The sequence below is a fragment of the Rhinolophus sinicus genome, linkage group LG03, assembly GCF_036562045.2.
Source record: "Rhinolophus sinicus isolate RSC01 linkage group LG03, ASM3656204v1, whole genome shotgun sequence".
Classification (NCBI taxonomy): Eukaryota; Metazoa; Chordata; class Mammalia; order Chiroptera; family Rhinolophidae; genus Rhinolophus; species Rhinolophus sinicus.
The window spans coordinates 9,558,724-9,584,427 of record NC_133753.1 but is presented as its reverse complement, the minus strand read 5'-3'; the positions used below and the strand labels follow the sequence as shown (position 1 = coordinate 9,584,427).

At 40.4% G+C, this 25,704-nt stretch overlaps 1 protein-coding gene across 17 annotated transcripts in view; it reads left to right on the top strand.

Annotated features, from left to right (window-relative positions):
- The window catches only part of UNC79 (unc-79 homolog, NALCN channel complex subunit), a 233,123-nt gene extending 208,240 nt beyond the window's left edge, over positions 1-24,883 (top strand). For all 17 annotated transcript variants that reach the window (XM_074327017.1, XM_019745590.2, XM_074327014.1 and 14 more), the window contains 8 exons: positions 1,651-1,728; positions 6,296-6,385; positions 8,445-8,620; positions 9,597-9,783; positions 11,242-11,439; positions 13,267-13,344; positions 21,980-22,021; positions 23,707-24,883. In XM_074327017.1, the coding sequence (XP_074183118.1) occupies positions 1,651-1,728; positions 6,296-6,385; positions 8,445-8,620; positions 9,597-9,783; positions 11,242-11,439; positions 13,267-13,344; positions 21,980-22,021; positions 23,707-23,907 (1,050 nt within the window). In that variant the 3' untranslated portion in view covers positions 23,908-24,883. The remainder of the gene's footprint in view (positions 1-1,650; positions 1,729-6,295; positions 6,386-8,444; positions 8,621-9,596; positions 9,784-11,241; positions 11,440-13,266; positions 13,345-21,979; positions 22,022-23,706) is intronic.
- The last annotated feature ends 821 nt before the right edge of the window (positions 24,884-25,704 follow it).

The window sequence follows — 25,704 nt, the reverse complement described above, 5'->3', positions numbered from 1 at the left end:
TGTTCCTTCTTTTCACTATGTACTTCTATCAGAGTTTTAAATTCCAGGTTTTGGCCAAAGTGATAGGCTTTAACTTTCTTAAAATCCTGATTTATATACTTTTCCTTATATTAGAAATAAGCCCAAGTTAGGAGAGCATTCATAAATAAAATAATGGAAAATTTTATGTATTCCCCGGATGTTACTAGCTGGCACTTGCTTTTCTAGATTCCGAGTTAATGGCCCAATGGATTCTTCGTCTTTCTGGAACTATATTTGAGGCACATGGAAATGACAGGATGTGAGCGTGGAGATGTGTGTCCACTCCTGCCATGTGGCTTTCGAGACAGCTCTGCTTGCTGTCCTCTTACCCCTGCTCAGTTATCTGTACTGACAGCCTTTGGCTCAGAGCTCCTCGTTGTTAGCCAAAACCTGCTGCTTATTAATAATGCTTTGATTCTGACCCCTGATTGGCCTGCAGTGTGCTAGTTTCTGTTCCTTTGTCGGGCCTCCTTGAGATTTTCTCTGTGACCCTAACCCATATTCTCCCCAGTTTGACAGGGACGAGCCTGCCTAGCTGAATTCATCTCGTCATCTTGACATACCTAATTTTTCTGTGCTCTTCCACTGTGAGAGTGAAATGGATTAGAAGGAAGAGCTGTCAGTGTCAGAGCTTCCCTCAGAGCCTCTGAACCCTGCCTACGAGCCTTAGCTTTGGATCCCAAAGTGGTTGGGGCCACTGGGCAGAGGCCAGGACAGAGAAATGAACCAGGAAATTCTTGCTCATAGCAAACTCTACAGGCTTCATGTTCAACTTTTGCCCTAAAACCATTAATAAATAGTGGGATGTTGCATTACGTGGGAAATACCTGTAAAAATCTGTAAAAAAAAAAGAAATTTAATTGTAATCTGGCAAACCCATCCTCATCGTGATCTCAAGTCATAATTGATTAATCGATTCATTTCACAAACTCTTGCTGAGCCCTTCTGAGACGTTAGGCACAAAGCTAGTGCTGGGGGCCGGGTGAGGTGCATTGAATCTGCTCTCCAAGAGCTCGTAGCAGGTTAAGGAACAAACTCATAGGCCATTGCAATCTAATGTCATGAGTGTTACAATGGAAGTGTGAAAAGTCCTGTGGGGACACCAGCCAGGAGGTGGGGTCATGATCAGCACAGAGGAGAGGCATGAATGGAATGGGAGAAGGGAGACCAGAGACTGTCAGCGGCCTTGGAGAGGAAGACACAGCTAGAATACTCGCTCTGAGGCTGATTGTTCTTCAGTTTTCATTCTAAATGTATGATATAATGATTGAAGTCTGAGAAAAAAAATCTATGAGCATTCAGAAACTGTCAAGAGTGCTAAAGAATAAATAGAATAACTTCAGAATACATCCGATAGTGCTGACATCTTTCCTTTCTTCCTCGACCAGATACACCATTTCAGTGCCACTTAGCTGTCTGGGTAAAGTGAGAATCTGTGTGTTCATCTCAGTACTGTGATTCTGAGTTTCTGAGAGGAATGAACTGTCGTGCTTAGCAAGGACCATAAATCCAGGGCAGATTTTCACAAAAGCAAACACTAATGAATTTAAGCCAAGTTAATACAATTATAGACGACTTATTACTGTCCAAATGCTCTTCAAAATAATTATCCTTTCAATTTCTTATTAGTTTATTTGTGCAGATGCTGGAACCAAACTAGCTGAGTCAACAATCCTGAGCAAGCAGATGATCGCCTCTGTACCTGGAGTAAGTCGGACTGAATTAATTGTCTACACTGTATATTTCTTCTCATTTCCTCGTTTAGCAAAAAAGTATTTTTGGCCTGTGGCCTGGTTCACTTTGATAGAACAAACACTACAAAATTGAAAACATGTTAGCATCTTTTAAAAAAGAGCACTAACGAAAATTTAATCCAAGCCCCTGGCAACTTTTAATTCCAGGAAACATGACTGAAATTGAAGCAGAGAGTTAAGGAAAGAAATGACCAGACATACGGAATAGATTTGATTACAGTTCAGTTTTTCCAGAATCAATTTTCTTATGTTGGCTCCCATTAACCCATTTGATTTAACTACTTCCAAGAAGAAATAAGTATGGTAATACCTTGTTTTCTTTTATAATGTTTCCTCTGAAAATTAAAAAATTTCCATTATTATCAACTACTGAACTATTTGGTAAAGTACATTATGATTCTCATTGACAAGACTGAAGATGAGAAATCACAATTGCTTACTAAAAGCAAGTTTATTGTAACACATTCAGAAACTTCAGATTTCCAGATTAATTGTTCATTGAAAACAATTATTTAAATTTTCAGTAGAAAAAAATTTAAATAAAGGAAAAAGATCACCTATAATTCTTCTGCCTTAAAATGAGAACTCCATTGTTTTAGAATATTTTTCATTGTCTTGATCTATTCAGTATCCTAATTAGCTTATTCCCATATGGTTGGAAATTTATATACTGTCCAGTTTCTTTGCTAGTACATATATATTCCTACAAAGAACATCTTTACCTTTATTTTGAATTATATCCTTCGGACAAATTTCTTAGTCAAAGAGTAGGAATGTTTGAATGGTATGTATTCTCATACTGTTTTCCAAAAGGGTTTTATTAACTTACATTTATAAGTATTCCAGTTTTACCCACAATGCTAAACATTTTTTTAAATACTATTTATTTATTTAGTTTTTGATATGGAGAAATTTTATGAGAGAGGAAACATCTTTCAACACAGAGATAATTTTACTGTTAACATGTTAATGTATTTTCTTTTTCTATGTATAGTTGTGTAAACACAGTTGAAACCATAATATAAGTGCCACTTTGGCTTCATATGTCGTAAGCATTTTCCCTAAGGTTTAATGGCTCCATTGTATTATCTCATTTGAATGTACCATAGAATAGTGGTTAAGAGTGTGGGGGCTAGATTCACACCAGAGAATGAGGTCTGCCCTTTACTAGCTGTGTGATCAGGAAAGTTATTTAATGTACGAGTATGATTCTTTGATTTGTATTATCTGTAGAAGGGGACATAACAGGGCCCAATATCTAGGCTGAGAATTGAATGAGATAATGCATGTCAAACATATTAGTATAGTGCCAGACATATAAGTGCTGAGTAAACATTAACTCTTAATATTAACGAACATTAATTATTTTTGCTATTTTAGTATTGTCAGTATTCTGCAAGATGATAACTACCTTTGTGCTTAAATCTTTATCCATATTTTAGACTATTTCTTTATAATAGATTTCTGGGAGTAGAATTGCTAGACTGTTTTTAAAGAGTTCTTAATAGTAATGTAAGATGCTATGAAATAAAATGCCAATATCTCAGTGACAACACACAGAAAGTTTATTGTTTGCTAATGTGAAGTTTAAATAGGTATCTTGATTAGTAGAGGGAGGGGACTTCCATATGAGCACTTAGGGATGTTCCTTCCATCGTGTGCAGTCGTCTATAATCAGCTGGTGGTTGGGAAAAGGGAAGAGACTATGGCACGCGGAAGGTTTCCATGGGGCAGGTCTAAATGTGATGCATATTTCTTCTACTCACATTTCATTGGGTAGAACTCAGTCACATGGCCACACCTAACTGGAAAGGAAGATGGGAAATATGGTCTAGTTGCATGCTGGGGAAGACGAGAAATGGTTCTGTGAGTAGCTAGCCAGTCTCTGCTGCACACGCACTGGTTTCCTTATTGTTTAATTCTTTAACACTCAGTATTTGCTAGCTATGTGATAGCTAAAAGATAATATCCTTAGTATATAAAACATTTATTGAAATCAACAAGTAAAAGACAAACATTTCAATAACAACCAAAAAGCAAAAACTTGTAAGAATCCACATAGAGGATCCACATATAGAACCCTCTCCAATGACCAATAAGCCGTTCAAAATATACCTTTTACCCTCACTAGCCATCAGTGAACTGTAAAATATTAGAATATTAAAAAATATAAAACTTAAAATCAGCCAGTAAATCAGCAGGTTTTTCTTAATGAATAAACTTGTTGTTGATGAAGTGAAACAAGCATCCTTATAAGCTACTGGTGGTAATGAAAAATGGTACAACCATGCTGAAGAACAGCTTGACAATTTACTTCTGTGAATATAGATTCAGGAAAATAATTAAATGTGCACATAAGGAATTATACACAAGTATATTTATTAAAGCAGCATTTAAAATAGCAAAAATATGAAAACAAAATATGTCCAACTGTTTAAATAAAATAAGGTATATCTCTAAGATAGACTATTAGGTGGTTACCAAGTCAATTTTTCAAAGAATATTTAATTAATTGGAAAAATGCTTATGGTGGATTTATTTTAAAAGCAGGTTAGAAAAAATTACCTCAGTCTTATAAAAATTATATGTATATCTGTATGTTACATGCACTCAAAAGAACTTGGACAGTGGCTGTCTCACAGGTGAAGGACAGGAGTTAGGATTATGGTGATTTTTCTTTTTCTTTTTATTAATTTGTATTTTCCAAGTTTCCCACATTGAGCACGTTACTTTTATAATCTAAGCAACGTAACTTTAAAAATCAGACATAAGTTTTGAGGAAGAATTGGCTATGATTCACTTCAGTTCATGTTTTTGAATTTACAGTATGTTTTCAACACCTTTACCATAACTTTTCTTATTGAAATAAATATAGGCTTTCTGAAACAAGGGGAGATTGACTTTTTTTTTTTAATAACACCTAAAATTATACTTACATTTTGCAGAGTTAAAAAAAGGTGGGGCGTGATATTGGATATTATATGCTTTGTTTTATAAGTGTAGATGGCTCACTAAGACTATCCTGATTACAAAGTTTATTTTGAGGCTCTTGTTAGATGAGTTGCTGTCTCTCGAGCAAAAGTAACTGGGTAATAGTAAATTCTTTGCTCTCATTTTTTGCAATTTAAACTTAAAGACAAGTATTGAATAATGCACCTGGTAATTATTTTCTATGACATTTGCCTACTTGAAATGGTATAAAATATTGCCTGTGAATGAAACAAATCCCTTTCAAGAACTGCAAGAACAGAGTATATGCTCCTATTTGCATGACATGTGAAAGGTCAGAGAAAATGGAATAAATTGGGGGGAAATCCTTTCTTGCACTAAAGGATTAATATTCCAAAAGCAGAAACACAATAACCTTTTATAATTCCTTCACTTGAATTAAATTAAAAGAAGAAAACCTTAGAACGTATGAAATGCTTGGAAAACACTCTGACAGAGCTGCCAGTTGACCTTATTTTACTGTTTGTTATCCTGTCAGAGGAACTGACAGGCGTAACATTCTAGAAGAGATAGAAGGTGATATAGTTCAGTGCTGTGCAGATTTACATGAATATGGGAAAATGATTTCTGACTGGGTGAGCTAGTTAAGTGTATAATGTTCCAGATTTTCCTAAAGAAAGCTAAGAAAAGCCTTAGCATAGTATTCAGATGGCTTCAAAGACGGCGCGCTTTTGATCCACTTTATATACCCTGCCTGATGGGTGGGTTCTCTCATGCAGCTTTGATGTAGCCGCCTGTCTGTTCATTTTTCCTTTTCTTTGCTTATAATCCTAAATTCACTGCATTGCCTCAAGAGAGCAGGCTTCTGCCATTTAATAACCTGAAACACAAGTGTACTTTCTTTTCCTTTGAAACTTCCCAAACACACTGCTAATATCTGGGGAAGATGACGGTTTCATTTCTTTCTGTATCCCTAGCAAGAATGCAACAGTAATACACTTATCTCTTTAATAGCATACCTACCATGTATAAGAGATAAACTGTGACTTGAATATAATTTTTTTTGACTCAGCAAACACGATATTTGTTTCCATACTTTAATAGAGAAAAGAGTCAAGATGCAGGTGGTAGAATTTGGTGGCACATTATTTTTTATGTGTTTCTAAGACTCCCTAGAGTGGTAAAGTGTTGCTGTAGTTTCAGGGTGATTCACGTCACAGACACTGAGACACATACCTCACCCCGTCTACAACTTTGTGTACCGACCTGTTTAAAAACAATCCAACAGAAACCAGTTAAATCACCCTATGGGAGAAAGCATGTAAATGCTGTCTCCCATAGGCCGTCCCTGTTTCTTTGCTCTCCGCCACAAACCTTGTATCAGTTTTTGTCCCAACTCTGGGCAGACAATCACAGACTATGCTGAGAGTAGTGGAGTGAGTCAGAAATCCAGAAAATGAAACAACTCATTAGCAAACAGTGTGAAACCAGAGCGAGACAATCAGGGCCGTCAGGGGAAAAATGAAGACAGCGCCTCAGCGCAGGCGACCCAGCGGTGTCTTGTGTTGCAGTGCGGGACGGCGGCCATGGAGTGTATGCGGCAGTACGTCGGCGAAGTGCTGGACTTCATGGCAGACATGCACATGCTGACCAAACTGAAGGTAAGCACACATACGTCTGCCCATGTCTCAGGTTAACGAAACACACAGCCGTCGTTAGAGAGCTGAGCAGACCAGATGGGAATTGACAGTTACCTGGAGAAGCAGCTATTGAATGCGCCCCTTATCTGGGGAGTCAGAAGAACTGAGTGCCGCCTGCACAAAGAGGGAAAGGAGAAAGGAAAGAATATTTACATAGCATCAGCTCTGTGCATAGCTTTACTTTTGCTATTTATTCAGTTTTCACAATGCCCCTATGAAGGTGTTATCTGCATTTTACAAATGTAGAAACTGAGGCCCAAGGTGGTGTAGTAATTTGCTCAAGGTCACACCACTGATAAGTAAGTGGTGGAGTCAGGGTTGACCTAAGGCTGTAGCGACTCCCAAACCATTAGCTTTCGCTATGCCACAGAGCCTCGTTTAACTCCTTAGAGTCACAGTGTCATTTGCAGAACAAGTCTACGGTAGTAATACCTACCTTTGCTCACTGTTACGAGGTTTCATGTGAAATAGTGCACATGAAGAGACTTGTAAACTGTAACACATTATGCAAAAGAAAGCTGTTTATGGTTTTGGTCTGCATTGAGCTTATCTTCTTTAAGAAAATAATTAAAGACAAGGGATGGAACAAACTTTCATTCGCATATGGGCAAAATCCCGGTTGTTGAGCTTATTGATGCTTTTGCTGGATAGATTGAATTGCTGATGCAAGCCCATTTCCCGGCCATGAGCGAACTGAGGAGCTAAAAGATTGATAGTCTGAGAAATCCGAGGAAGGCCCTGGCCAGAGGGCAGGAGAGAATCTAAACACGAGCCACCAGATTGCACTCTGGCATTAAATGATTCCTTTTTGATAAACAGGATCTAGTCATGCCAGAAGTTCATCAGCTAAAAATATGGTCCTTTCACTACCCAGCTCAGTTGCCAAACTCCGCTCACATGACCTGAGTGTTTCTTGGGACAGCAATAGATATGCAAATACTAAGGGGAAAGTAGAGTCAAAATTTAAACTGATGATTTCTCGCACTATCCAAACCCAGTCATTTCCGGGTAGGCTCCCTTAGCGTTTGATCACACACTGGTGACTGACTACTGACTGGGTGCCTACACTTAAAATGACTTTGATATACAAGAAAGAAGGAACGATTGTTACCTAAACATTTTTAGCTTGTTTTATATAGTCACTCTCAAAATATAGAAAAAAACAAGAAGAACCCACGAAGATCAAAAGGTTGGGGACATAGTCCACCCCTCTGATTTTACATAGTGTCAACAAACAGACTAGAAAGGTCCAGTGGCTTAGCTAAGTCTCTGTGACTAATTAGGACAGAACTGTGTCTAGAACCTACGTCTCAACTCCCAGTTCAGATGTGCTCTTTCCACTCGCTAAGCCACTCTGAGCAAAGACATTTTTCTAAATTAATTCAACAGATATGTATGGAGCACCTATAATGTACCAGGCCCTGTTCTAAGCATTTAGTAGAGATGCAACGATGAACCAAAACAGATAAGAGCAGTTGCCCTCATTTCTGGCAGAGGACGCCAGTGTTAATGCAAGTTTCATACAAACTGAAGTAAAATTGTGACTTTCACAGTTGCTCTGGAGACAGCAGCATGAGAGCTTCTAAAAGGATGGTATGATCTAGCCAGGGAGGTCAGAGAAGGCAGGCTTCCCAGAGGAAGTGACACTTGAGCTAAAATCCAAGCAATGAATAGCAGTTAAGTAGGTAAAGAAAGGCAGGAACAGTATTTCAGGCAGAGAAGAGCAAGAGCAAAAGCCAGTAATGGGAAGGAACCAGTGTAATCGGGACCGTAAGGAGGAAGGGTAAGATGCAGAAGTCTGCATGAGCTGGAGCATTCTAGGCTTTGTAGGTTATGCTAAGGAATCTCTTTTTTCCTTTATCCTAAGAATGGTGGGAAGCCATGGAAGACGTTTCAGTGGGTTGTATGTTTGGGAGTAGTGATAGAAGGTGTGGAAGTGACAAGCCAATCTTTCTAAAGACTGCCCTGGAATGTGTCCTGGTACTCTGCCAAAGTCACAAAGCACTGTTTGGTTTTGTAGAGCCACATGAAGACATGTTCCCAGCCTCTGCATGAAGATACCTTTGGTGGACATCTCAAAGTTGGGCTGGCTCAGATCGCAGCCATGGAAATCTCTCGGGGCAACCACAGAGATAATAAGGCTGTGATTCGCTATCTGCCTTGGCTCTATCATCCCCCTTCCGCAATGCAACAAGGGTAAGACCCTTATTATTCCAGCGATGAGGGTAAATAAGGCAGGAAGCACCCTGAGCTTCCTGGGGCTCAGCGAGAGCTAATGAACGCACTGAAGATTTATGGGATGGGAATACGATTGGTTGGGAAGACGGAAATCGAGACTCACCCCCATACTTACTTGCTGACCCAGCAGCGTTTTTGAATGTGAGCCCTTCATGACACGCTGCCAATAAAAGAAATTTGCCCTCATACAAAATCCTCAGACATCCTGAGGGTTGATGAAAACTTGGAGTTTAGAACTACCCTTTTAACTCTTAATTTCAACTCGTTAAATAAATTGATAGGTATTTATTGAGCACTTACATAAGCTTCTTCCTTCAAGCTTAGATTGTAGCTGGAACAAAATCTATAGCAGAAATGAAATCGAGTACAAGGAGGTGTGAGTCCCGGGTCCCACCTGCAAGGGAGGCTAAGAAGAGAGAGGTGCCCATGGGTAGTTTATTTGGGAGCTCAGAGCAGGCTCGAGCCTGCTATTTTCCATAGTTACTTAACTGGCTAAAGGAAAGGTTTGGAGTGGAGGGTGAGGAGGGCAGGAGGAGAAAATTATTGGAAAGCAGGAAAATGGGTGGCTGTGTGTTATATCTACCTCGTCCACTATTCCCTCCCCTCAAGTCGGGATGTCAAACTTTTTAATGACAGGAAAGGAAACAGCTTAGAAAGAGAAGCTAGTTAGAAAGGCAGCCAGGTTTGTGTAAGAATGGGATTTAATCCTCTGTCACTAATGGCTGCTCTTTACTCAAGAAGCTAAGATCCAGGATTAGAGTGGGAAACAAGAAAAACAGATACATCACTTTTTTAGCACTCTGTCACCTTGGTGTTTTGTTTTATGTATTTGTCTACAAGACCACACTTTTAATCCCTTCCATCAATAAGCATCTGTTGAGCACCCAGTGAAACAGAGAACATAAAATCATCTTTACACCTTCTTCTCTAATAGACCGAAAGAGTTCATCGAGTGCGTCTCCCACATCCGTCTGTTGTCCTGGCTGCTTCTCGGGTCCCTCACTCATAATGCAGTGTGTCCAAATGCCTCCTCTCCGTGCCTGCCCATACCTCTGGATGCAGGTTCCCATATTGCAGACCATCTTATTGTTATCCTGATTGGATTTCCAGAGCAATCAAAGGTAAGTGATTTTTGCAAGGTTAAGACCATATGCATCAAAATTGCTAATGGAAACCCTTATCAGCCAATTATGTTTCTCCTGAGAAGAAAATGCTTCTTATCACTGGACCTCCTGTGGATATTAGGAAAGCGAGTTTGTGCTAATGCCTTATTTAAAGTTGTTTCAATTCCCAGACTATCTTTTCTTCCCCCTAAATTGTTTTTTGGTTTACTTTTATGAAGATAAATTAGGGAGGGAAGCAAGAGTTAGCTTCCTAGGCATTTCTGTTTCAAAATAATGAAGAGAAATAAGAGGCTGGAAATAGAATAAAAATTCTGTGAGCAGTTTTTAGAACCAGATGTGAAGTGGAGGAAAATGTATGCTCTATCTAATTCTTCATGCATTATCTTTTCAACTCAAATCTCTAGGGCTATATGAAGATACAAAATGAAAATAAGAAGGCCAGTCGGGGATTCAATTGAAGTACACATTAGAATCACCTACACAGAGGAACTTTCTAAATTGTAGAGACAGATGATGTGCTTTAGGGAATAAAGCCCAAGGCAGGCATCAATCATGAGCCAGTACAAGCCAACTAGGCACATTGATACTAACCATCTGTGAGGAGCCAAGGGCCCTTCCCCGAGCTGAGGCAGATTCTGGGAGGTCCTGGTGGGTTGGGGCAGGACAAGCTGTCTCTGGGATAAAATACAGACCCATCCACACGACCTGAATGATGTTTGCAAGAGGAATTACGGAGTCCGTTTCTGACATTTCAACTTAGATCTGTGTTTGATTCCTAAGGATGGTACTTTGTTGATTTCGTGACCTTGAAACAGTTACTTAACCCCTCTGAGCTCCAGTTTTTTTTATCTGTGCAACAGATGAGGGGATGGTTTGAGAATTATGGGGGTGACCTATGAAAAGTCTGGGACGTTGCCGGTGCTCAGTCTGTCAGTGCTTACCACAGGCAGGAATACTATCTTTGCTGCTGCTGCTACTATTACTACTACTACTAGTAGTATAATTATTAAGTGCTGGGCAATGTGTTCATGTGTATCACTTCATTTACTCCTAACTACAACTCTCTGAGGAGAGTACTGTTATCCCCGTGTTACAGATGCGGGAACACCCTAAAATGGTAGAATGATTATTCTTCCTAGTCTAGTTTAGGGATGGGAATGTTAGTTTCATTAAAGGGCAGAGGAGTGGGTAGATTTATTCTGCAAACTACCGTGCCTTCTCTTTGAAAAGATGCTTTGTTCTCTAAGCACACTCCCACTGACCGAGTGAAGAGCGGCTTATCTTAAGGTGATGAATCACAAATTTGTGACTTGGAGCAAACTCCTTCGGCCTGGGATCACTTGGCTTCGCTGTGCGTGGGCTGTGCTCCTGCGAAGGCCAGAGCCACGCGAGGAGGGCGCAGGGAACAGCACAACCCACTAGAATGTAACAGTTCTTCCTTTTGTTTCTCTTCAGACCTCCGTGCTGCACATGTGTTCCCTCTTCCATGCATTTATCTTTGCTCAGCTCTGGACTGTGTATTGCGAACAAAGTGCCGTAGCTACAAACGTCCAAAGTCAGAATGAGTTCAGCTTCACAGCGATCCTGACGGCACTGGAGTTTTGGAGTAGGGTGACCCCCAGCATCCTCCAGCTGATGGCCCACAACAAAGTGGTGAGTTCACACATCCGCTTTCCCTCTTGGATGGCATCGCAACATGTGTAAACCACTCGCGTCCTCACACTACCCGTCTTCAAGAGCTCCATTGAAACATTACATAAATGGATTGATGAATTTTTACGTTATAAACTGGATGGTCTGTTCTCATTAAGGATTGCAAATGAAAAGTAAAGCAAACAAGTCAACTCAGTTAAAAACAATTTTTGTTTTCTCTGCCTAGTGTTGAAGGAAATGTGTATGAAACTTCCACCTTTAAGAGCTACTTGGGTGCTATAAATTCAGGAGTAGGAGGGAGAATCATATTACTTTTGGATTCCAAAGCAATTTGGAAAAACCCTAGTCAATTAGGTCACCTTCTGTGGTGTTTAAGAGCAAACCGACCAAAGGTACTCGTTCCACCCAGGGCTCAAAACCTGGAAAAAGCCTCACTTTTTTGAGTTACCCAGGAGGAACTAAGCTCCGCCGTCTTCAAATCCAGTTCTGTTTTAATATAGATGGTTCACCAAAAGGGGCTGCTCCAAACCTTACTGGAAAATATCTGGAGATGGTTAGCATGAGCCCACTTCATTGAATGAGCTTGGATTAGTCCTCGTGGGGTCACGGTTGGAGGGTGCATGGAAGGAATTTACAAGGGAAGCCTTTGGTTCAGTGTACTGCTTTGGAGAAGACTTCTGAGCTGGCACAGCAGCAGCCAGTGTCTTGGTTATGGGTCGAATTCATGTCTGCGAGGGGTAAGGGACCTGGGGGGACACCACAGAGATGAGCCCAGCATACTCAGAAATCCAACACTGCTGGGTCCACAAAAGGCATTCCAGAAGTGATTTTTGATTGAATATTAGTCTGAGAAATATTTTCTTTTAGGTCTAATTGGAAAGGGGATTATGTATTTTCTTTAGTGAAGCACTTTCTTTTCTTTAGAGAAGCAGATGCTATAAGACAATTCTGTATGGCAAGAGATGTTTTACTTCAATTTAAAGGACATTTATGTGAATATTTGGGGTGCACAAACAGTTCTGACTGTTATGGAGATAATTACATTTATTGGATCACAGAATGTTGGTGATGAAGCATTCTATTCTGATATTTTACAGACAATGAAACAAAGACTTCTACCTTAAGTCAGAGATTGAAAGTGTCCTTCTATTGTCATTTGTTTTTCGATGCCATTAATACTTCTTCAAAACTCTCTTGATAATCAAATATTGCAAATGAATTGTGTATAAAGGATGTTATAAATGAATTTAAATGAATTTCATCCTGAAATTGTTTTTCCAACCACATAAACCAATCTGGTAAAATCCCCCTGGAATATTTAGAGTCCAGCCTTAGGGGTTTCTGACAAGGGATATCATCTCTACTGTACTTTTGAACTGCTGTAAGCGTGGTTGCCTTGTTCCATAGAGAACAAAGCCGCAAAGACAGAGGTGCAGTAAATTAAACAGCCATTCCAGATGATGAAACTGTGGAGAAAGGATGGCGACAGAGAAAAGGACCTAAGCCCAGAGAATTCTGTAGTTGGGAGTGAAGGAAGCAGAAGCCATTGATCCGATGTGAATCTCAGTGCAGGCAGATTAGCAAGAGCAATACCTGAACGCCGCTGGCAGCCCGAGTTAGATGAGGAAGATTTGACAACTGCAGAACCTCTGGAGATTTAAAAATTCCATTTCTGGTTGAAGTTTTGAAGGGAAATATACACCACTCCTGTCTTCCTGTATAATCATTGTACAGAGAGACGTAATGGGAACAGGGCATGGGTTCTCTATGGCTGCAGACCAGGTTGCATGGTTTCTGTGTTACTGATTTTCACGTTTGTTGTTTCAGATGGTAGAAATGGTGTGTCTCCATGTGATTAGTTTAATGGAGGCATTGCAAGAATGCAATTCAACAATTTTTGTCAAGGTAGGAAAATCTTAAGATTTTTATAGACCATTTCTTGCTGCTAAAAATAAATGTGGATTTATTTTGAATGTGTCTTCTGAAGTGGAAAATAAAAGTGATTTAATTTTAACACTCAGAGTTGGGGCTTACACAGCACTTCAGGAAATGGTTATTGTCTTATTTTTGCTATTATTGCCCCACCACTGACCAACTCTAGCTAGATTAATTATGTCCGACCATGGTTGTATGTAACACAAGTAATTAAAATATTACTGGGGAATGTTGATCTGGAAATGACCCTTTAGTAATATAAATTGGTTGGAGGTGCCTTACCTCACCTGTCACCAAGATATCCAGAAAACCAAGGAAAAGAGTCTGTTTAACTCGGTCGCTAGTACTTTTCTCTAAGATGAATTAATTTAGTTTCTAATATTGCTATTCTAAACCATTACACAGCATATGAAAGTAATTGAAGCATTTGTCATCTCTCCAGTGACATCAGAAACAAGTTAGTGGGATGAAAAAATAAGAGTAAAGGAGAATTTGGTCTCTCACTCACTTTATCTTTCCATTTCCCCTTTTTCCTTTCCTTCCTATCATTCCACCTCTTTGTCTCACTAATTCTTTGTCCTTCCTCTTCTTGTATCACTTCCTTCTTTACCTTCCATGTAGATATTCCATTACCGGCCACCATCATGCAACCCTCACCACAGAGTGCATCACTTTGGAACCTTATAACTTGCTCCTTTGCCCCTTGTTAACTCCCTTCTTCGATAAAGGACTCTTTTCAAGTTAACTCATTTTCAGGGAAAATGTGACTGTTACCAAACTGCAAGGTGACTGCAAGGTACTCGGTTGGAATGGGTTAGATATAGCTTATCTAGCTTGATATTTAGTAGCAAAAGTCAGCATGATGAGAGAAACTACATGACTGACTCTTGGATGATCATACCTGATTTTATTTTTCACAGCTTTATTGAAGTATAACTTACATACAGTGAACTATACATATTTAAAGTGTACAGTTTGATAGGTCTTGACATATAGTACACCTGTGAAACCATTACCATAATCAAGATAATGAACATATCCATCACCCCCTAAAGTTTTCTTGTACCCGTTTTTAACCCTACTATTCCACCACTCCCTGTACCCCACCTCCCCATCCTCAGGCAACTACTGATCTGCTTTCTGTCACTACAGGTTAGTTTGTATTTTCTAGAATTTTATATAAATGGATTCACACAGTATGTGCTTTTTTTTTTCTTTTCTGTCTTTCTTTCTTTTTTTTTTCTGCCTTCTTTCACTCAGAAGAATTATCTTGAGGTTAATCCATGTTGTTTTATGTATCAATAGGTCATTTCTTTTTATTTCTGAGTCGTATTTTATTGTACGGAATACCACATTTTGTTTATCCATTCATTGGTTAATGGACATCTGAACTGTTTCCAGTTTGGGGCTATTACAAATAAAGCTGCTATGACTATTCATGTACAGATCTTTGTGTAGATACACGCTTTCATGTATGTTAGATAAATAACTAGGAGGGAATAGCTAGGCCCTGATAGGTGTGTAACTTTTAAGGAAATTGACACACTGTTTTCTACAGTGATTGTGCCCTGTGACATTCACATCAGCTCTGTATGACCATGCCAGTTCTCCACATCTTGGGAAGTAGTCTTTCTGTTTCCTGAAAAAAACTTGTGTTTATTTGGTATTATTTTTCCCTTAAATGTTAGGTAGAATTCACCAGTGGAACTTCCTGGGCTTAGAATTTGTTTTGCAGGAGGGTTTTAAATTACAGATTCAATTTCTTTAACAGATACAAGACTACTTAAGTTACCTGTTTTTCTTGAGTGATCTTTGGTAGTTTGTGTCTTTCAAAGAATTTGTCCATTTCTTCAGTGTAGTGACTTTTTCAGGTGTGAAGCTATTCATAATGTTCCCTTATTACATTTTTAATATCTGTAGGATCCGTAGTTATGCCACTTCTTTAATTACTGATATTGGTGATTGGTGACTTCTATATTTCTTTTTCTGTTCAGTCTGGATAGAGGTGTATCAATTTTAGTGAGCTTTTGATTAAAAAACACACAACAATAACCAGCTTTTGTTTGGTTTTCATTGATTTTCTTTCTTTTTCCGTTTTCTGTTTCAATGATTTGTTTATTGTTTTCTTTCTTCTCATTACTTTAGATTTAATTTGCTCCTTTTTTCCCTAGTTTCTAAAGGTAGAAGTGGAGTTCACTGATTTGATATTTTTTTCTTTTCTAGTGTAAGTGATTAGTACTATAAATTTCCCTCTAAATACTGGTTTAGCTGCATCCCACAATTTAGTATGTTGTGTTCTCATTTTATTCAGTTCAAAATACTTTTCTAACTTCCCTTTTGTTTTCTTTTTTGACCCATTGGTTATTTAGAAGTATATTATTTAGTTTCTAAATATTTGGGGATTTTCTGAAAATTTTCTGCTATGGATTTTTAATTTAATTGTACTGTGGTCAGACAACATACTTTGTATAATTTGAATTATTTTAAATTTATTTATTTTTCAATTACAGTTGACATTCAATATTATATTATATTAGTTTCAGGTGTGCAGCATAGTGGTTAGACATTTATATAACTTATGAAATGATCACCTGATAAGTCTAATATCCATTTGGCGCCATACCTAGTTATTAAAATATTACTGACTGTATTCCCTGTGCTGTACTTTACATCCCCATGACTATTTTATATCCACCATTTTGTTCTTAATCCCTTCACCTTTTTCACCCAGTCCTGCAACACCCTTCCTATCTGGCAACCATCAGTTTGTTCTCTGAATCTATGAGTCTGAACAACTTACCGAGACTTGTTTTATGGCCCAGAATATTGTCTCTCTTGGTAAATGCTCTATGTGCACTAGAAAAGACCATGCCTTCTGTTGTTGGGTATAGTTTTCTGTGTCAGTTGGCGCAAGCTTATTGGTAGTGTTGTTCAAACCTTCCATGTTCTTCCTTCTGTATACTTATTCTGTCAATTATTGAGAAAGTGATATTGAGATATCACAGTAATTGTGGAGTGATCTTTTTAGGTCTACCAATGTTTGCTTCATGTATTACGAAGCTCTACTTTTCGGTACATAAATGTTTAGGATTATTATGTCCTCTTAAAAAATTGAAATTATCAAATGATTCTCTTCATGCTCAGGAGTATTCTTTGCTTTGAAAGCTACTTTGATATTAAGAAAAGCTGTCCAGTTTTCTTTTGATTCATGTTAGGATGGTATATCTTTTCTATCCTTTTACATTTAACCTATTTGTGTCTTTATATTTAAAATGTATTTCTTATAGGCAACATATAGTTGGGTATTGGGTTTTTTAAAAAAAAATCTAATCTGACAATCTCTTGCTTTGAATTGGGGTTTTTAAACCATTTTCATTTAATGTGTTTTGTGATATTATTGAGCTTACATCTATCATCTTGCTATTTATTTTCTATATTTCTCATCTGTTCTTTGTCCCTTATTCCCTCTTTTTTCACTCTTTGGATTGAATTTTTAATGATTAAAATTTGGATATTATTGTCTCTTCTTTTTCTAGTTTCTTAAGATGGAAGCTGAGATCATTACTTGGAGAACCTTCTTTTCAATCGTCAGTGTTTAGCGCTCTAAATTTCCTAAGTACTGCTTGAGCTACATTCCTCCAAATTTTGATATGTTCTCATTTCCATTCAGTCCAAAATACTTTCTAATTTTCCTTAGGGTTTCTTCTTTGATCCATGGTTATTTAGAAGTGTGTTTTTCAGTTATTTTATTAGTTAGATGTCTTAGTGGTTGTTATTTTAGTGGTTGATTTAGAGTTTATAATATACATTTTTAACTTATCACAATCTATCTTCAAGTAACATATTACCACTTCATGTATAGTATAAGAATATATAATAGTATACTTTCATTTTCCACCTTCTGGTTTTGTGCTATTATTGTCATACACTTTACTTCTACAAGTGTTATACACCAAACCATATATTATTATTAAATTTAGGTCATGTCTTAGATTAAAATTTTTTTAAATACTTATTTATATTTGCTATTATTTCCCTGATTATATTCGCCGTGTTCAGTGTTCTTCATTTCTTTCATCTTCCTTCTGCCCAAAGGAGTTCCTTTCCTAGTTCTTGTGCAGGTCTCCTGGTGATTAATTTCTTCAGCTTTTCTGTGTCTGAGAGTCTTACTTTGCCTTTTTGAGAGATGTTTTTGCTGGGTATTGAATTCTAAGTTTCGGATTTTTTCCTAGTACTTTAAAGATGTTGTTCCCCCGCTGTCTTCTTGTTTACCTTGTTTCCGGCAAGAAATCTGTAGCATTCTTTTTTTCTTCTGTCTGTGATACGTCTTTTTTCTTTGGCTGCTTTTAAGATTTTTCTCTTTATCGTTGTTAAACAGTTTGATGATGAAACAACTTGGTGTGGTTTACTTTATGTTTCTTGTGCTTGGGTTTGTTGAGCTTCTTAGATTTATAGTTTTCATTATATTTGGAAAAGAATCAGCCATTGTTTCTTTAGCTACTTTCTTCTATGTGCCTATTCAACATATTCAATATTTCCTTTACCTCCTTGACCATATTGACTAGAGTTATAGTAACTGTTTTAATGTCCTTGTCTACGAATTGTTATCTGTGTCATTTTTGGGTCTTCTCCAGTTGCTTGAGTTTTCTTCTCATTGTGGGTCACATTTTTCTGCTTCTTTGCATGCATGGTAACTTTTTTATTGAATTCCTGACATATTGAATTTGACTTTCTTGGGGGCTGGATATTTTTGCATTCCTATAAGTATTCTTGAGCTGTATTCTGTGACACAGTTAAATCACTTAGAAATGGTTTTATCCTTTGAGATTTGCTTTTAAGCTCGTTAGGTGGGATCAAAGCAGCATTCTGTCTAGGGCTAATATTTCTTCACTACTCAGGTAATACCTTGAGTACTCTAATTGATGTTCTAGGATTTATAAGATTTTCCCACTCTACCTAGTAGAAACACAAACTATTGCTGGCCCTATGTGATCACCAGGGATTTTTCCCTCTAATCTTTTTGGGTTTTCTCATACGTGTGCACTGGTCAACTATTCAGCTGAAGACTCAAGGGAAACCCTATACACCTCTTCAGAGTTCTTCCTCTCTCTCTGCACCTTTTTCTCTCGAGGTCTCTGCCTTACAAACTCTAGCCACATTGGCCTCCCTGGACACCTGGCTCCATCTCCTCAACTCAGAAAGACCGCCAGGCTGTGCTCCTACCTGAAAATTTTCTAGGCTAATTGTAGGGTTCACCTTGTTTGTTTCCTCTCCCTCAGTGATCGCTGTTTGGCACTGCTGGTGCTCAGTGTCTGAAAACCGTTGTTTATAGATTCCATCTGGAATGTTAGTTGTTTCAGGCAGGTGGGTAAAGCAGGTCTTTGTTGCTCCATCTTTACTGAAAGAGAGAGTTTCACAACTAATTTTAATTTTGAGGGCTGCAACAGCATGGAGTGAAATGAACACAGTCCAACCAAGCAGGACAGCTTCGATTTATCCTGTAGCATAAACCAAGATAAGAGAAAAAGGTGTCACCTTTATTTGGTGAAAAACAATCGAGTTTTTTAAATGTCCTTCAGTTTTTCAGATATTGTTTCTGGAGAAGAAAAATCAAAACAAAACAGAACCCAACCAACTTTATCATAACATTACAGAGCTTAAAATACATTAGATCTAATTCTTACTGACAACTTTGTAGGAGCCAGTAGCAAAAGGGAACTGAAATGAATGTTACTCAATAAGTCAAATTAGCATTCCTAAAATAGGATGACTGCAGATTATATAATGCTATCAATAATCATGAGATTTAACCTGAAGCTTTAGTCATGTGATTTGTAAAGCATGAACCTGAAGGTCCTTTGGAGGTATATTTTAGAGTCTTATGGTTAGATGGTACATGAATGGGGAAATAAAATACAAAAAAGCCTTCTAAAACCAACCTCTCTATTGCCTTGATTGCCTCACAGGCCCTTAACCCCAGGGACAGCACTGGAAAAGGTGTCCCCCAGGGTCAGAGTACTCAGTGCTCCCTGGTCCCTGCCCTCCTGGTCCCTCAGGGTTCTTAACTAGAGGTTAGTTCATGTATTTCCCTAAATATCAAGAGACATATGGGCCTGCTTCCATATCCAATATATCAAAAGTCAGTAGAAATCTGTAGACGTTAGCACCCTCAGGGCTTAGTTCTTGATGTATAAACATTGTGGAGGAAGCGGTTAGACTCATTAATTCTTTTCGCATTGAGAATGCCTGGATGAGCCAGTTCTACCAAGAGTCAGGAGCATAGCCTTATCTGGCACAGACATGTGTAATCCCACAGTTCTATTATGAGTGTTGGTGGCAGAGGGAGGCAGGGAGAGGGTGTCACTTCCTGATATTTTGCATTTTAGTCCCATTACATCTTCTGGGGCACACCATCCTTCATTTCTACACACAGTATTTATGTTAGAGGCTCAGTAGTAACTGGCTGCCGCGTAAACACTGTTTTTAGGCGTAAACCTCACTGGAAGTCAAATTAGCAAATGATACACATCAGCAGACTGTTGAGAGCAGAACAACAGTCACATTTAGCCTTGGGAACAAAAGCACAGAGAGAAATGTCATTTATCACTTCAGCAAGTTTTTTTTTCTTTTTTCTTTTTAAAGTTTTGTTGAATTAAATGAGACCAGCAGCCTATGGCCATGACTAGTGAAGAGAGAGGTCATTTATACACTGTCCCCCATCCCCAAGGCTCTCTTCCTGGTTCTCTCATTTTATTCATTGCATCGCTGTCTTCCAGTTTGCCACGGCGACAAACCTCAGCCTTTTCTTTGGCTTTTCCTCACTCAAAGAGCAAACTAGTCCTCAGATGCTCACAGATGATCTCTGCAGGCAGCATCCTGCTCCATCCCAGAAGCCGTCTCTGCTCTTACCTGGACCATGGCGGCAGTCTCCACCCTGGGCCCCTGCCTCCTTCCTCCATCCTTCCTCAGTGGTCTTGGCCCGTTGGAGCACGGTCTGCTCGTGCTGCGTGGGCTCACCCATTGAATTTGGAATAAAATCCAAGCTCCTCATGTGGCATCCCAGGTCATCTGCCGGTAGATGACGAGAGGCCTCCCCTCTGCTTTTCTAACCTTGTTTTCCGTGGCCCTCCCCTGAGACCCATACCGTCCCGTATCGTGTGAAACCCTACCACCTCCTCACCTCTCCACACACTCCTGCCTCTAGGGTTTGCTTCCTGGGGTGCTCTTGTATTTCTTTGCTACAGCTGCTGAAACAGTTATGACACATTAGGTGTCGTAAACAACGGAAACTTATTATCTGCCAGTACTGGAGGCTGGAAGTCCAAGATCAAGGCGTCGGCAGGGCGGGTTCCTTCTGAGACTGGGAGGGAGCCCCTGCCCCAGCCTCTTCCCCAGCTCCGGGGGCGGCTGGCAGTCTTCAGTGCTCCTTGGCTTGTAGGTCTCTGCCTTCCTCTCACATGGCGTTCTCCCAGAGTGTGTCTGTGTCCAGACTTCCCCTTTTTATAAGGGACACTGGTCATACTGGGTTAGGGCCCATCCTACTCTAGAATGGCCTCATCTTAACTAATTACATCTGTGGTGACCCCATTTCCAAATAAAGTCACATCTGAGACGGGTAGGTTACAATATCTACTTGAGGGGACACAATTCAGTCCATAACAACTGTACTGTATTGGAATAGAGGGTTAGGAGGAGCAGGGAATGAAGTGATGTGATGCATAGTAACGTATTGAAGATCCAAGCAGCACTGAAATACAGAAACTAAAGAAGTCTGGTCCAAATCCGAACTCTTCGGACCATAGCCCCCCACCCCATTTAAATCCCACCAAACTAGAGTTCCGTGGGACACACGTTGGGCAACGTTGTCTTCTGTCCCTGACTTCCGGGTTTAGGAGGGCACAGGTATTTATTTACGTTCCAGAGGGCTGAAGTGTAGCTGAGAGCAAAGCAGACAGAGGAGCGCTGCTGCTGGAGGCTCTCGAGGGGCCGGGCACCCTGGGCCCTCCTGGGAAGGGCCTCAGCAGAGGGGCTAAGGGCCAGTCAGAGGTGGCAGAGGGCAGGCACCGCAGCCCTTCACTCTGACAGCCTCTCTCCCCGCCCACACTGCACAAAGCCCTGGCCTGACTCACTCTGGCCGTGTCTCACCTTCCACATCACAGCCAGGTGATTTCAGGGCTCGTCTCTTCCTGTCACTGAAGCATTTCAACCAGCCACTTCCCGGCAGTATTTTCTTAATGACTATGGGCAGATAGAGTCGCCACGCTCCTCGGAAACTCAGTTCTAAAGCTCCGTGGAGGAAACTGTGTTTCAAGAAAGTGAGGATTTAATTAAGTAAATACACATTTAGTTTCCTGTGCTTGGTCTCTTTCGAGAGACAATCCGTCGTTTAAAGTGTGTGTTCCAGGCACTCATAGGGTTCTGATTAATCACCAAATGCCTCCAGCTCAACAGGGTTTGGCCTCAGGGAGACGTTTTTCTGGTAACGGGTAACTCTGCAGGAGGGGCCCACATCCTTTTGCAATGTTGAAGGGATCTGTTGTGACCCGAAGCTTAGGTGGGAGAAGGGAGACCAGCAATAACGAAGCCTCTGTGTTTCTCCACACAGCTGATCCCTATGTGGTTGCCAATGATTCAGTCAAATATCAAGGTGAGTCATGCCCGTGGACCAGAGGCTCAGTCCCTCCAGAGAGTGTCACGACATCACAGGGCTCGTTCATGCTCCACTTCCTGTGGAGAAACATGCATTCCACCTGCCCCTGGTCTTAGGGGGCTGCTAGTGCAGCAGACCCTGTGGGCCAGGTCAGAGGCCTGCGGGCTGAAGTGACAGTGGGAGCCATTGTCCTGCAGTTCACTGTTGATGAGGATGGAGGGGGGGCGGGGATGCCAGAGTCTGGGTGAGTCTCAGTTACTGACTAGAATGGAGGCTGGACAGCTGTTCTACCTTCAAAGGATACCTGTGGGATCTGGGCCCAGGCATGTCCAGTGCTATTTCCTGGCCACTGAAATTGACTTTTTGGGATGGGAAAAATTCTATTAAGAAAGGATAGCTTTGAATGAATGGCAGAATTGGGCTCCAAGGAACCTGCTTGCCCTCTCATTCTTTTACACATGAGAAAAAGTCAGACGAGAAGGAAGAGTCGCTTGGACAGGGCCCTGCAGGCAGGAAGGAGAATAACCTGATAAGTGTATTTCCCACAGCCAGGTCCTACCTCGAGTGACACATCATCACGGTAGGGCCAAAGCTACTCCATGACCAGTAAATGCAGTTACTGGGGCTTGACATTAAGATGACAGAGCTAGCCACCAGCTCCATCCAAAACTGGGCCCTGTCTATGGAACTAGGAATATGAGGGTGGGGCAAGGGGAAAGATGGAAACCTTCTTGCTAAATTTCTTCTTAGAGTTGGGGAGGGATGCTAGTGGAAGGAAAGCGGGGACCTCAAGGTCCCCAGACACTGAGCGAGAAACGCAGCTATCAGCAGTGACTGCAGGCTGAGTCCTCATTCATGACGTTGTCCTGTTTGTGGCCACGGGTGGGTGCGTTGGCACTGCTAAAAACCTCATCTCATTTTTATTGTGCCAAGTGCTTGTCCTTCCACCTCAGGACATTCTAGGTTGCCTCTCACCCTGCCTGTTGGTAACCTGGTGGTTGACATTGCACGGACTGCTAAGAGTAGGCCCGCAGAATTGATGAAAAGCTCAGAAAATAAGTAGTTTACCACCTAGCTTCTTTGTGGGCATTAACATGAGAACAGAGATTATAACCATCACTAAAATGTCGTGAGCACTTACTGTGCGCCAAGTTTTGTTCTAAACCCTCTGTTAACGCATTTATTTTTACAAAAACCCCATGAAGTAAGTGTTACCAACCCCACCCTTTGCCCACGAGAAAATCCAAACAGACCAAAAAAGCTTGTTTTTAAAGTTGTCCACAGGGAAGCCAGGATTTAAACACAGGGAGCCCGGCGACAGAGCCAGGCCACTTCACCACGACACTAGGCTCATATGGTGACTGGCTCCTGGGGGACAAGTATAGGTCTCAGCCCCATACCTGGATGTCCGCTTTAAGTTCCTGTTGCAATAAATGAGTCAAGATGGGAATGGCATGGTTTGGATGGATTTGGGTCAGATTGATTTTACAAACATGGTGCTGGCCCATGTGCCCTGCCCAGAGCATTGCCACATTTGAGAGTGGGCCCTCTTCAGGCCAGACAGCCCCTGAACCATGTATAAGTTCTGCCTGCAGAAGTAGTCCAGGCGGGCAGTCCCTGGGTTGACAGTGAACGTTAGGGAAGCAAGAAACTAAATGGAATGCCTTGCCCTGTCTTAACAGCACCTATCGGCGGGACTCCAGCTTCGCCTCCAGGCCATTCAGAACAACGTCAACCACCACAGCCTGAGGACGCTGCCGGGCTCGGCCCAGAGCAGTGCCGGGTTGGTGGCCCTCCGCAAATGGCTGCAGTGTACCCAGTTCAAAATGGCGCAGGTGGAGATCCAGTCCTCAGAAGCAGCCTCTCAATTTTATCCTCTATGAGTGGACTCCTCGGCTCTCAGTGTCAACACTCTGGTTTAGCAATAATGGGTTTAAAAACAAAACAATTTGATCCAAGCAGGTTGGGGAACACATTGGTACTGTACATTCTCTTTCTAGTTTAGTAAAAGACGTGCAAAGGCCGGAGAGGGCCAAAAATGAAGCTTTCTTGCTACACATATTTCTGATGACTCCTTGGGCTATCTGATTAAGTGTTTCCTTACATTATTTTTTAAAAAACCAAATCATTTTTCTTTAACTAACTTCTATTTTTTTTAAGAAAAAAAAAATAGACTGGTGGGTACTCACAGAAAAGTTGTATAAGTCCCCCTGTTGCTATTTTTGATGATAGAGAATAAATAGGGTTTTTGAAACCTTTGTAGTGTTTTTTCTTAAAATCCACTCTTGGCAATGCAATAAAAAACCCGTCACCATAAGCCAGTGACACTTGACTGAAGCTTTTTGTCATTATCCTGGGAAAAGTGGCAGCTTGCAAGGACCATTACAAAGTGCACTTAGAAATTAGGTGGTTAAACTGTGCCAATTGGTTTCTTTGTTTTATAATATCATTTTCCAAAAGTGTCCAGTGAGTTTCATTCTTTTTCAAACTAGTTTTTCAACTCATTCGTTCTAGGCTGTACTTTCTTGTAAGCTTTATGATAACCACTTTAGTTTTGTGAATAATAAATTTTATTCTTTTGTTAATACTTGTATACAATTCAATTTAAAACTGTAGATTGCATACTGGACCAGACGATTCCCCACGCTGGCACAGAGCACTGCACCTGGAGTTATGTTTCATAAAACAGAATTTTAATAGTGTAAGAACACCAAGATTTAGCAGCACTGATACTTAGCATTTGACTGTGCATTCACAAATGGTATTTCTCTTCTCTCCCTGTAATGCACTGACTAAAAGAAGACTTAATATACATTTAAGCTGTGTACTGACATGCTATTAAATGCATTTTTTATTATCTTTGTGAGCCTGGGGTTTTTTAAAATCAGTGTATAGAGCTAGAGTTCAGTTCCTGACAACCATTTCTTCTAAACTTTTAAAACTCCTAATGTCCCTTAAGTACTAAAGTACGATTGTTGAGGATAAGGCTTCCTTTCAGATCATTTGGTGAGAGAAATACACAACTGATTTGAAGTCCATTCTCTCGGAAGGACTATAAGTGCATGAGACATTTTCTTAATGTTGGTGATTAAGAGGCTTCTCTTTTCTTCTGAGAAGTCTGATTAGCTTCATGCTTCTCAGGGGAAAACAAGTTCTCAAATGTTTAAGTGTTTCACGAGTTCTAGAAAGAGAGGTGGTAGATCATTCACCAGTGCGTCCCTATGTTGAGGGTACAGAAATGATCGTTCTGATTTACTAACGAACTCTTCTGAATGGCCTTCCTGCAGTCAGGACGCTCCTCTGTCCCAGTTGTGCTTGGTCATGCTTCCGTGAACATTTTATCTGGTATTTATAGGAAGTTGTGCATATATTCATCTCACTTGTAGACTCTGACAGCGTTCAGGGTATGTCCTGTCTCTGTAGCCCCAGGGTTTGGCATGTAGTAGGTATTTAACTAATGTCTATTGAACTGAATGGATTTGATGAAGCAACAGGTCTTTCTTGAGCTACCCAGTGGGCTCAGCAAGGGCTGAATTGTGGCATTCTCTTTTTGTGCAGAGGAGGAGGCCCTGGCTACTTTTCCTGTGAGGGTTTGACTGGCTTCCCACCCGGTCTCAGCTGGAGGCCCGGCTCTTGGCTAGTCCTGAGCCCACCCTGCCACGGGCAGCCTCCTGGATCTC